The sequence below is a fragment of the Coccinella septempunctata genome, chromosome 7 (assembly GCF_907165205.1).
Source record: "Coccinella septempunctata chromosome 7, icCocSept1.1, whole genome shotgun sequence".
Taxonomy (NCBI): Eukaryota; Metazoa; Arthropoda; class Insecta; order Coleoptera; family Coccinellidae; genus Coccinella; species Coccinella septempunctata.
In genome coordinates, this window is record NC_058195.1 from 25,405,969 (window position 1) to 25,419,304 (window position 13,336).

The 13,336-nt window shown below is 35.5% G+C and overlaps 1 protein-coding gene across 4 annotated transcripts in view; it reads left to right on the forward strand.

Moving 5' to 3' along the window:
* LOC123316452 (monocyte to macrophage differentiation factor) overlaps positions 1–13,336 on the forward strand; it is a 245,539-nt gene that overhangs the window by 163,877 nt on the left and 68,326 nt on the right. For 2 of the 4 annotated variants that reach the window (XM_044902515.1, XM_044902518.1), the window contains exons 1-2: positions 10,491–10,694; positions 10,766–10,859. In XM_044902515.1, coding sequence (XP_044758450.1) covers positions 10,768–10,859 — 92 coding nt within the window. In that variant the 5' untranslated portion in view covers positions 10,491–10,694; positions 10,766–10,767. Of the gene's footprint in view, positions 1–10,490; positions 10,695–10,741; positions 10,860–13,336 lie in introns of those variants that run through there. The other 2 variants (XM_044902517.1, XM_044902516.1) reach the window with 2 other exon arrangements.

A 13,336-nucleotide genomic window follows, 5' to 3' on the forward strand; every position in this document is an offset into this window, starting at 1 on the left:
AAGAAGATGATTTTTAGTTCTATGGTTCTGTGTATATAAGGCGACGAGCATGATGAGCTCTCTCTCTCTTTACGATTGTGCTTAATGGTGAATAAAGGTGTTAAATAGACTTTATTGTTTTATTCCAACGAATACCAACATAAATTTCAACCAATCAGCAATCGAGGTTATGAAAATCTTTTTTACTTTTTAACAGTAAACTCTAGAAAGCTCGATAGAATTTCATAACTATATTTGATTATTGCGGAAAGAATGAAGTAGGTTTCGTTAGAAAGCAATCATTTCCTGATGGTAGACCTTTTAGACCTTTTTCTAGGTTGGCAAACATGTAGGGAAGTCCTCAATAGACCATATTAGTGAGGTTAGAATCACTCAATTGGCGGGAGATGCATATTCAAATTTTTTTACATAGGAATCGACTTTAAGATGGAATATCGCTAGCTAGAAGTAAATGTTAATATAAAGACATGCAAAATTGGGTGCCGCAATTATTAGAGGTTGTTTCCAAGTACATTTTACATCACAAAATACTTTTATATGTCCTAAAATCAAAATTGAACACATTATTATACGGAATATATCCGTATGTCGTAGATCATTTCTGCTATACGTCAATCATGAACCGTAACAAAGAAAATGACATGCTACGCTTGCGCGTTAGAATGATGTCAGCTTCAGAGGTTAGAAACGAAATGAAGCTACGACGAACTTCCATGGATCTTGCCGACCAATTTTATATTGATCCATTATTAAAAAAATATACCATTTTATTACGAAATTTTGTTTTCAACTTGTTAAGAAAGGATCATAGAACACATTCCAACAGGAATAAATCTTAAGAAATTCGCTAAAATATCCAAAAACAGGCGAGAAGTACGCGGCATTTTTAGTCCCATAAGAAATGCATAGGGAATTCAGGGACCAGATCCACGGATGGATCGCGATTCAAATTTCCCGCCTAACCCCACTAATATGCCGTCTGTTCCGATATTCCTGAACAGTACTGTCAGTATTTCAGAAACAATGCCTATTAGCCCAGTCGTTCGAGTTCTATTGTTATTCGATTGCGGGTCAGTACAAAGAGGAATCTTTGGTCAGTACTAGCAGCAATATCGGAACAGGCCCATGGTCTATTGCGGACATTGAACTCTATGGGTTCGCATAGAGTTCAATGATTGCGGATTAGAAAAGAATGTCATGATTTGGTCGGCCATGTTTAAGCCAGGCGTCGGTGCCAAGTTGTCAGTGGCTTCGCCAACGGAACGACTCACAACAGTCTCAACCTCTATGTTGGATTCCTCTTCAAAAATCATTTTTTCCATTTTATTGATTATTTTCCCTTTTCTCAATCAAACTCAAGACACAATATTCACTTATTCGTGAACTGAACAATTATTATTTTTTTTTAAAGATGGCCGACTACGAGTTCCGCTTCAACTTTAAATGCTCTGCTACCATGTAATGTTCTAAAATAATAACACCTTCGTTCTTCGTATATTTGCTCAGTCACAATAAAATTGATATGTCAATTGAACACAGGGAAATTATACTGATAGAAATAGTGGAATATACTAAACAATAGAATATACTATTGACAGCTTAGTAAGTAACTTATCTGTTCTTTGTCACAAACAGAACTGACCTACCACCAGAGACAACCGAGACGGTCAACTCCAGGCCAAAATTTGTCCGAAGTTAAGAATGATGCTGCATCTCTCTCTGTTCTGTGTGACTTGTATAAGTCTATCCTTTTTAACCATATCCTCCAGTAATTTCCAGAGGGCGCTACCAACGCTTTTTGGATAATTTGAAATGTCTATGTACAGAATGATAAAGAAGAAGAAAAATTAATGAAAGAAGCGGAATGGCGCATGACTCTGTTTATCCTATCTCTAAGAATCATTTTGAATTTCCTTAGACAACGCCTCGTGCAAGTGATTTAATTTAGATTTTAATTTTTATTATGGCCGAAAGAAAGTGTTTAATATGTGGGGCTTCTGAGTCAGAAGTCCAGAGATTATTTTGTTTTCCATACAACCCTGCAAGGTACGTAAAATTGTTTATTTAAACCTAAGATCATTTGAGTAAATGTATATTTTCTTTCACAGGAATGAGTTGTGGATGCAAACTCTGGGTTTTAAAGCATGTGCTGTAAGAAAGCATCACAGAATTTGCAACAACCATTTCAGAAGAGAAGCTTTCACCGATTCAAGTTTGCAGAAACTGAATAGAAATGCTATTCCCATGCCTTGGGTAATCTCTTCTTCTGCAGGTAATTAATTTTGTTTCTAAAATTACTAATTTCGTCCAACGTTGCATATTATCATATTCATATATTACAATGCTAACTCTTATTTCGATGTTTCAGCAAATACATTGGAAAGCATGCCTTCCCTTATTAATGAGGAACGTGCTGGTACATCAGGTATATCCACATTCCCAGCGTCAGGTATTTTATTCATTCCTATAAATATCAATTTAGTTCATATGGTTGCATGTTATCTTTGATGCTATAATTAAATGTGTAAATCCCTAATCAAATACAATTCTTATTGTTTTTCAATTAGTTCTAGCTGATGAGGTAGAACCTAACACTAATGAGGAACATGCTGCTGTATCAAGTACTTCCACATTCCCATCATCAGGTATTATATTCATTTCCATAAAATATTAATTTAGTTTATATGGTTCCATGTTTTCTACAATTCCATCAAATGTATGATTCTCTTATAAACTACAACTTCAATGATCTTTTAATTAGTTCCAGCTAATGAGGGAAAAGCTTCTGTAACTGAAGAGATACATGCAGGTACATCAATTTCATTATCAGGTATGGTTTTTGCTTTCAATGAAAATCTTAAAACTTTTATTCATTTTGTATGTAAGAATTGTCATTAGACAATTTCTGACTTATTATCATCACTGATCATTATTACATATCAAGTATTGAGGTGTGTCAGCAAACTTTTTCTATTATGAATAAATGTAAAAATCATTTGTCTATTTTCAGATCTCAATGATCCGACTCCGAGTACTCCGGCATTGCCACAGTCTCCAATGTGGAGGAGATCCCGTGAATTTAGAAATATCGACAATTTCCATCTTTCAAATTCGACACCAAGAAAGAAGAAATTGGTCGATATACTACGGAGAAAGGAGGATCAACTGCGGAAGGTGAAGGCATTGTGCAGAAAAAGGAGTGCTGCTGTCAGTGATATCCTTGACATTTCGAATGAAAGGGTTGTGAAGAATATTTTTAAGGATGTGCCATCACTGACAGCCAATTTGATGGTGTCTCAAATCAGAAACTATAAAGTGAAGAATGTTAAAGGAAGAAGATGGTCGCTGGAGGACAAAATATTGGCACTATCTCTCTTCAAGAGGAGTCCACGTTGCTACAATCTCCTCCGAAAATTTGCATCCCTACCATGCAAAAATACCATTCTTAATTTGCTGAAGAAGGTTCCTTTCAAAGTTGGCATAAACCAAAATATTTTTGACCAAATTGATCAAAATCTTCCCCAAGGTAAAGAAAGATGCTGTGTCCTTCTTTTTGATGAGATGGACATTAAAGAAGCTGTCCAGTACGATAGTGGGGAAGATAAAATTCTTGGTTTTGAAGATTTTGGAGGATTCAGCTTCAGTAAAAGGCTTGCCACCAAAGCATTGGTATTTATGCTGGTAGGGTTGGGCAAAAATTGGAAGCAACCAGTGGCATTTTTTTTCAGCCACAGGGGTTGTAATGCTGCAGAGTTGAAAGATTGTCTCTTAACAGTCCTCTCTGCAGCAAAGCACATGGCCAAAGTGGATGTTGTTGCTACAATCTGCGATATGGGTCCCAGCAATGTGAGGTGCGTGAAAGAACTTGGTGCTACCATGGAGACACCTTTTTTCTTCTTTGAAGAAAAAAAAGTTTTTTGCATGTTCGACCCACCACATCTGTTAAAATGCTCATATTCTCTGTTTCGTAAGCATAATGTCCAAATTCCGCTGAAAATTGGTGAAACCACAGTTACCAAAATAGCGAAATTTGAACATGTGGTTAAAGCTTACGAAATAGACAAATCCAAAAATATGGTGCTCAGAAGTCTTTGCAAAATCAAGGAGATTTACTTGAAACCCATATTGCAGTATGCAATGAAAGTGAATGTAGCTGCAAAAGTACTGAGTCGTACAGTTGCAGCTTACGTATTCACTTTGGTCAGTGGAGGTAATATATATTTCATCAACCTAACTTAACCATTCTTAATCTTTCAGGGCAACTGGACTCGGAAGCTGTCGCAACGGCAAACTTCATCACGGAAGTGGACATGCTGTTCGACAGCTTCAATGGGAAAGCGGCTGTAGGTCCTTTTGGAAAGGAGCTGAGGGGACCTTTGAAGCTAGGCTCCCCTCACATAAAATTTTGGAAGGAGGAACATGAGAAGGTGCAAAATTGGCAGTTCATGAGGTATACAAAAAATGGCAGAATCCGAAAATCTATGCCACCTTCCCAAACAGGTTGGCTCCAATCTATAAATGCGATTCAAATGAACTGGAAATACTTAAGGAACAATGGTTTCATTTCCCTGAGGACCAGATCTTTGAATCAAGATCCATTGGAGAACCTGTTTGGGCAAATAAGGTATGGTTGCGGATCCAATGACAATCCTACAGTGCAGCAATTCATTGGGACCCTGAAAACACAACTCCTCAATGGTTTGGTTAATCAAAGCTTTCAAGGGAGAAATTGTGAGGATGACGAAAATACACTTTTGTGTAATTTGAAATCATTCCTCAATATTTCCCTTGAGAGGGAGGAGATGGAAGTTCCAGAAGATGCTTCTTTGACCGATCAAATACCTCAGTTCCAGACGTCACCTGAGGAACTGTCGGTTAATATATCGAGAGAAGTTTCTTCTGGAAACCCTGGTGTTTTTTCGGTAGCATATGTGGCAGGAGCTATTGTGAAGACCCTCAAAAAACACATATGCTGTGCCTTATGCGATAATATGATCAGTTCATCCAGTTCAGAACCTCAAAATTTATTCATAGCGAATAAAGAATGGTCGGATGAAAGATCAGTCCTAATGTACCCAAGTGAAAGGTACTTTGTTGCTGTAGGATGTGGATTTAACAGGTTGGAGGAATTTTTAGATAACTCCCCATCCCATCCTAAAGTAGCAGCAACCGCACTTGGGGTACTTAGATCTGACATAAATTTTGAGGATCTAGGATGTCCTGATCATAAAAATCGCATAAGGGACATCACGACTGCTGCAATATGCAGGATTGGCATTCCTTGGTGGTGCAAAAGGAAGTGCGAAGAAGTAAAGTCAGATGCCAAAAAAAAGGCCTATGAAAAAAAAATTAAAAAATTGCGTCATTCCTGATTAAATTTATTTTTTTACTTCTCTTCGACCAGCTTTTGCATCATCACCCATTTCGATCGCCATTCTTGTCTACCTTTATGACCTTCATGGCTCTAATTTTCATGTTTTTCAAAAATTTCAAAGTTTAATGAATTTTATATGTTCTAATCTTCAATTTCTATGTACCAATTGTAATAAATTCTTGGATTCATCAGCTACATATATATATGTGTGTATGTCAATAAACATATTCTGCTGCAATATGTGGGATTGGCATTCCTTGGTGTTGCAAAAGGAAGTGCGAAGAAGTGAAGTCAGATGCAAAAAAAATGCTTCATTCCTGATTTAATTTATTTTTTTACTTCTCTTCGGCCAGCTTTTGCATCATCACCCATTTCGATCGCCATTCTTGTCTACCTTTATGACCTTCATGGCTCTAATTTTCATGGTTTTCAAAAATTTCAAAGTTTAATGAATTTTATATGTTCTAATCTTCAATTTTTATGCACCAATTGTAATAAATTCTTGGATTTACTAGTTGTATATGTATGTACCAATATGTGTGTGTATGCCAATAAACATATTCTTGTGAATACAGAGTTTTGTTATTCCTAAAAATGTCAAAAATGATTAACTTTGCACATGAAGAAAAACTTTCATTTTTGTTATTCAAGATATTTTCGTCGATATTATATGTGTCTTGAATATCAAAAATGAGAGCTTTTTCCTCATGTTCGCAAAAATCGAAATATTTAACTGCGATATGGACTAATGGAGATTCAAATTTCCCGCCATTTCTTCCGCCGCCTATTCCAGCGCCACCTATATATTCCCAAAGCCAATGTTAGAAAGAGATGGAAGATAAAATCGGACATAGATTTAGTTCCTAGTTGACCGTCTCGGTTGTCTCTGCCTACCACCATCAACAGTGCGCTAAGTAACCCCTGCGCAAGAGGTGCACAGTTGTCCGATAGCGAGGTTGCCATACTTTTCGTAGCAGGCTGCCACACTGGGCCAGCACTGCTTACGTTAACAAAATTTGGTCTTGAATTTCATTGTGAATGGTAACGGAGAACGCCATCTGCTAAGCTTCCGTGCCGAAGTGCACTTCGGCCCGTGAATTGATTGTGAATGTAGCCAAAGATTATAGAGTTAGGTTAGGTTAGGTTAACTCTATAATATAATTAAATTAGGTTAGGTTAACTCTATAACAGAGAGTTGAAGTGCAGCCATGAACGTAGACGTTAACGTTATAATTGACATCTACGCATGCTCATTCGTCCGTTTTTAACGTTAACGTTAGCGTCAGCTTTACGGCCTACGTAAACTAGCGGTCTCCCACCTTAAACATCGACGTACGTTAACCGAACGTTAAACGAGTAGTACCGATGACTTGCGAATGGTCGAATTTTGATTATTAAACTGTCATTGTTTACATTTCCTGTGTATTTTCTCATAATGAACGAAAATTATAGGAAATCAGCAGTGATTTGAAAGTTATCAAAAGGATTAAGTTAAATCACTTTGTTATCAGATTATATTCAGTACATAAGGAAATGGCTGAATCTACACTGCAATTCTCATGTCTCTAACACTTGAACATTTCATTGATAATAAAATACTTCCAAGCTGAAAATTCTCTTTATTAGGCATATAAATCATTAGAACATCAATATTCCAAATGTTATTCCAGCTGTCGAAGCTCAATATTAGATAAAAGAGAGTTCACGGGAAACGAATGCAAAATCAAATTGATAGGTTATATTTAAGATGTCTAAAACACTGGTGTGTGCACTTGTCACTTTTGGCAAGCATCAACATTTCAGAAAATCAGGGATATGGGATCAGTTTCGTGGCGGCGCCACCATGTCATTTGCTTCCTTCTATCCTTGTTCTACCAAAGGAAGTCCAATGATACTCTCTCGTTTTATTTTGTTTTGCCGGTTTTGCGTTGATATCGAATGTCGATTAACGAGTTCAAAATATGAACTGGTCCATTTCGTCAGCTGTTAAGGAATATTTATGCTTTACAGTTCAATTTTCGGTGTAAAAACGAATCTGTCAATATTTCAACACTATCGAATAAGGGTTCGAAGGAGGATTTACTGTTCTTCTTCAAGATGCTTTCCGTTTGACAACTTGAATTCGCGAGGGGGTAATTCAATATGATTTTAATAAAACACAGTTGATTGGTCAAATGTCCAATATATTCAGTTGACGGAAAGGGAATTTTCACTATATCTACTCAGGAAGAATATTTGAAGTAACAGACACGAATAGATTTATGTATTTCTGATTCTCAATACATGATCACAATCCACATTACGTATTTCCAATACAGTTTCTTTGAAATATTGCTGAAGTTTCCATGAAACTTAGGTACATCGGTCCCGAATGTTCGTTCATCTGATTTGGTTCTGTTTCAAATTCCAACAACACCGAATTCTCAGGTGTAGCTCTTGATTGTCCATACAGAAAACTGAACTTACTGAACGACATGTTGAATAAATTAATGTTCTACACCCCTTTCTCGAAACTAATACATTTTCACACACCAATAATCGCTTATAAATACAACATATTCGTACGTCGTAGGAAAGTATTCAAATTATTTTCAAATATCAAATGACAATGCTCTGTCAAATTCTAAACAGCGCTACCTACAGTGGGAAAAACTAAACTGATCCCATATCCCCACGAAATTAAAAACAAAATCGAATCAGTAGAGAGTTGAAGTGCGCACAGAACGTTAGCCTGAACGTAAACGTTAACGTGACAAATAACGTCAAATATAACGTTTACGTGTTGTAATGAAATTTGAGTTGAAGTGCTGCCATCATGAAACGTCAGTCGTTAAACATAACCTATCAATTTGATTTTGCTTTCGTTTCGCGTGAACTCTCTTTTATCTAATATTGAGCTTCGACAGCTGGAATATAATTTGGAATATTGATCTTCCAATGATTTAGATGCCTAATAAAGAGAATTTTCAGCTTGGAAGTATTTTATTATCAATGAAATGTTCAAGTGTTAGAGACATGAGAATTGCAGTGTAGATTCAGCCATTTCCTTATGAACTGAATATAATCTGATAACAAAGTAATTTAACTTAATCCTTTTGATAACTTTCAAATCACTGCTGATTTCCTATAATTTTCGTTCATTATGAGAAAATACACAGGAAATGTAAACAATGACAGTTTAATAATCAAAATTCGGCCATTCGCAAGTCATCGGTGCTACTCGTTTAACGTTCGGTTAACGTACGTCGATGTTTAAGGTATACGTGGAACACCGCTAGTTTACGTAGGCCGTAAAGCTGACGCTAACGTTAACGTTAAAAACGGACGAATGAGCATGCGTAGATGTCAATTATAACGTTAACGTTTACGTTCATGGCTGCACTTCAACTCTCTAGTGAATACACCCATAGACCTAATAAAATATGGACGGGCCCTGAGAGAGAGAGGTCACGAGTAGTACGTTAGAAAGAGATGGACATATGGTAGAAAATGTCAAAATCATATGTTTATTGTTTACAATGTTTACTGTTCAGCTACTGTGTTTTCAATCGATATTTCATTCTCCTCACAAACAATTTAGCAGAAAACTAGGTTTTTAGAATCGATTGCTACATGCTAATAAAACGAAAGTGATTCATTTTTGGAAATAATAGACCAATAAAGGAGTTTCTTTGTTATTTCATGTATGTACATATAGGACATGATTTACAAAGATTTACAAGGAATATACCTAGTCTGTTTTCTATATTTCACAAGGCCACAGCAAGAATTTGTAAAGGTGACTTGAATTTCGAAATAGTAGATATATTTTTGAATATTTTAAAGAATGTTGTTCTAAACGAAATAGTTACATATGTACCATCACATTCTATTTCAAGGCATGACCGAAGAAAATACTTAACTCCAATCTGGATTCAATATTAGGAAGAGAAGAGATGTAAATCATGTTGATATTCAGTAAGCCCTGTGACATCGGCAAACTCAAAACTCGATATTTTCTGTTGATCAGTGTCACAGAAATCTAACACTGGAAAGGCACACAATAAAGAAACAGGAGCAGTAAAATATTTCTGCCAGGAGTGCCAAAGAAGAGCAACTAAACCACCTGATGGAGAACCTATCAAAATAGTTGTGAATGATTAATCATCATATAAATATTTCCCCAGCAGGAAATTTCATATTATTTGTGAAAGTATCAATAAACATACTTAAAAATATTGCTCTTTTCTCTATACCACACATGTTTTTGCTCAAGGAAGGTGAAATGTTTAAAAAAATTCACTTTAAAGACTAATTTTTCTCTGTGCAGCCACAACGCAAAGCAGGGGTCCTTTCATCTTTCCAAATCACGAGTAATTTCAGTGTATATAAAATCAGACCCCGGCGAATGAGATGATAATGTTGTTTTACACAACTCTCAAGTTTTTTACATTAATAAAAATCAGAAAAAAAAATTTTCAGGTAGTATTTTTTTTATACGGAATCTATTATTTTATCAGCACTTGAAAGTTTCAAGAACGTGAAAAATATAGTTGATTTGATAATATTTTCGAAGTTGATTTCAGTCAGAGAGAACCTCTGTTGTTGTCTCTGATTTCAGTACAAAAATTGCTTCAAATTAATAGAAAGTCTATAAATCTACCGACAACCACCCAAAAATGCAACATGGAGGATCGGCGGACTGGTAGAATTCCCGAGTTTACTCGATAACTTGTTTGAAGCGGCAACGTTGAATTATTCTCTACCAGCTACCAGCTTGACGTTTACTACCAGGGACTGCTGTTATCTCTCTTTTCTACCACCCCCCTCTCTCTCGACGGTATTCCTCGATGCGGTGAACGGGAAAACCACGTGAAGGCCTGTCCATGTATTATTAGGTCTATGAATACACCAGAGTTTTAGACATCTTAGTTATGTTGAACGTCTGACGTTTCATGATGGCAGCACTTCAACTCAAATTTCATTACAACACGTAAACGTTATATTTGACGTTATTTGTCACGTTAACGTTTACGTTCAGGCTAACGTTCTGTGCGCACTTCAACTCTCTAATCTTTGGGTCCATGCCTCTTTGTTATTATCATTGAACTCTATGGGATTCCCATAGAGTTCAATGGTTATTATCAGCTGTTCTGTCAATTTTGTTAGAAGCAGCTCTGCCAGAGAGTCTCTGCTTTGAAGTTTGAGCTGTTTTTATATGGATTTGGATTCATGATTTCATGGATTTTAACTCATACAATCATGGAGTAATTGATCATGAATTCATCCATTGAATGATGAGGTGGAAATTTCATTGATGAAATTTTATGTTATTCTTATAGTGAGTTCAAACAAACAAATTCAGATACATAGAGTTAATCAATAAAGATTTGAAATTTATTTTCATTCCAGATATGTTTCAAAACCTGGATGTCAAGCAGATTTTCTTTTATAGAGTCAACAATGAAACCGTTACTGTTGAGAATTGTGAAAAAACGAAACCAAGGTATGTATGTGTAATCTTGAATGACCTGTGAAGTTCTTTGAACTTGCTCCTGGTGTCTGAGAATAGTACCACCAAGCCTCTGATTCACGAATAAAATCGCTTCGACTTTAATTAATAATGTCATTATGAAGTTGAATCAGATTTAAAAATTTCAAGAAAATAACTATACTTCATTCAACTTTATTTTAGCAGTCGGTTGGCCATGGAAATTTGACACATTTCACTCTGTATAGTACGAAAATGTGGGGTTATGAAGCTTGTCAAAACATTTTTGGGTTTTAAATCAACGCTATGTTGCCCGTTCTACGTAAAAGTTTCTGTTATTACGTATTTTATCACAATGTCGAATCTCTTCGGAAAATATGTGACGAACATAATTGAAGTTTATACAAACTGATTGAAGACATACCAAATCCAGTTATTTGCATGGAAAATACAAGAGATCAGTATAATATCATAATATGCACTAGCTTGAGGAGAGTTAATGTTCGTTATCTTCTTTGGCTTACATCATTTGTAGATTTTAAAAATATTAACCCGAAGATGAAATGCATATGATGCAATGGTTGGCAATGGCAGGAATTAACAGATAATTACAATAAGAATGTTACCTTTTCAACAAAAATCATCTTGCATCAATATAAGTAAAAGGAGTTGGAGGAAGTTTCAAGTTAAGATGCAACTTCACCGTTGAACAAAAATTTCACATGAATAAACAGTAACAGGGCAACTTGCTCGTAGTTGTGGCTATTCATCTTAATACATTCATGTTATTATAATAATTAGGTATTTATTAGTACCTTAAGACATTTACATTGTATAGAACAAGTCAAATGAAAAACAGAAAAATCCATTTTAGGGAACTTATTCTCCGATGACATTTATCGAAAATCCTGTAGTAAACTTTTCGCATTAATTCACTCAAACATAAAATTCCCAAATGCCACCACTTTTTTGGGTCTCCCAATAGAAGGAAATTCTTTGTCATACTCTTCATTCACAATCTTTCTGATTGTGGAAATATTCAGCTGAAATATAAGTCGTTTAGATTCAGATGAAACATTATATAAATTCTCTTACATTGAATATGTTCGCTATCGTCTGACGTATTGTGGATTTTAGAATATCAGGGTATAACTATTAGAATGAGCGGACCTGAATTCTGAATAGCACTTCCTGAAACCCTGTCTTCTCCCTTTTTCAATCACTTTCGGCATTTTCGAATTTTCGTAATAAAAATTGATATTAGTTGTGGCAACGGCGTTATGACATTAACGACATTTCATGAATGCCAACCTAACTTCGTTCTAGTTACAAAAACTTGAGAAAATTATTTCATGGCCAACCGACTGCTAAAATAAATTTGAATGAAGTATATGTTTTCAATATATTGAAATATGTTCTTTGTGTTCTTGAGAAAACGACTTGGAGTCTTCATTTTGACATAAAGCAGTTTTTCATTCACTAGTATCTCTTGATTGATTTTAGTTATGGAACGAACCGAGGAACGAACCTTTCATAGAATTTAATACTTGAGCTTTTCAATCAGTACAGTTGTGAATTTGCCAAGGTTTGATTCAACATGAACTCTTAGTTATAAACATAGACATAGAGACATGGACTGGGCAATGACAGCATGAAATTGGCTATTTTATAGAAAGAGAGAAATATACATCGGACTATTACCTGTCTCTTTTGTGATCACATAGATGTGAGTGCAGACCAATCAAAATTCTACAAAAAGACAACTGCATGCCTGATGTTCAGTTTCACTCTGTCACTTCTTTCGACTGTATTTCATGCATAGATATAAAGGGAAGGCACAGTCCATGTCTCTATGAATATGGTTATACATTTTTGTTTGGTCATACATTGTTTGAAATCTATAAATCTATTCTTCTATGTTATGGGTTATTTTCTGGTCTGTGAGAACCGTGCGATCCCAATAGAGCTTGTGATATTTATTTTCCAATACAGCATCCGGATGGTAATTGTAATTCGAACTTAGAAGTTGGTGTTTTAGTGCCAATTCTTGATGAAGAATCTTGGCAACAGCATCATGTCTATTTTTGTACTCCGTGCTCGCCACTTTCTTATTGAAGTAGAATTAGTGATTCTTATAGGTACTCTTACGAAGGAAAAAGCTTGACTTTTCTTGAAATAACTTTATCGACAACACTTCTATATTTTCTGACAGTCAAAAACCTTTTTAACAATAATGTGACTGTAGCCTTCTAAATATATAGTTATGAATAACGTATCCAAAAGTCTATTTTTAAAAAGAACTTATTTCTTGTTATCAGTACCAAGGCCTTGAACATTGCTCATCTCTAGGTGGATGATTTTCCTGGGACTGAACAGGAGCTCTTGAATTCTCGTTTTGTTTAACAAAATAGCAAATTAACCATGAGACAAAGTAATATTCTCTCATAATTTTCTCAGCTTCTTGAATAATGGAGGTTGGCTCTCTCAAATGT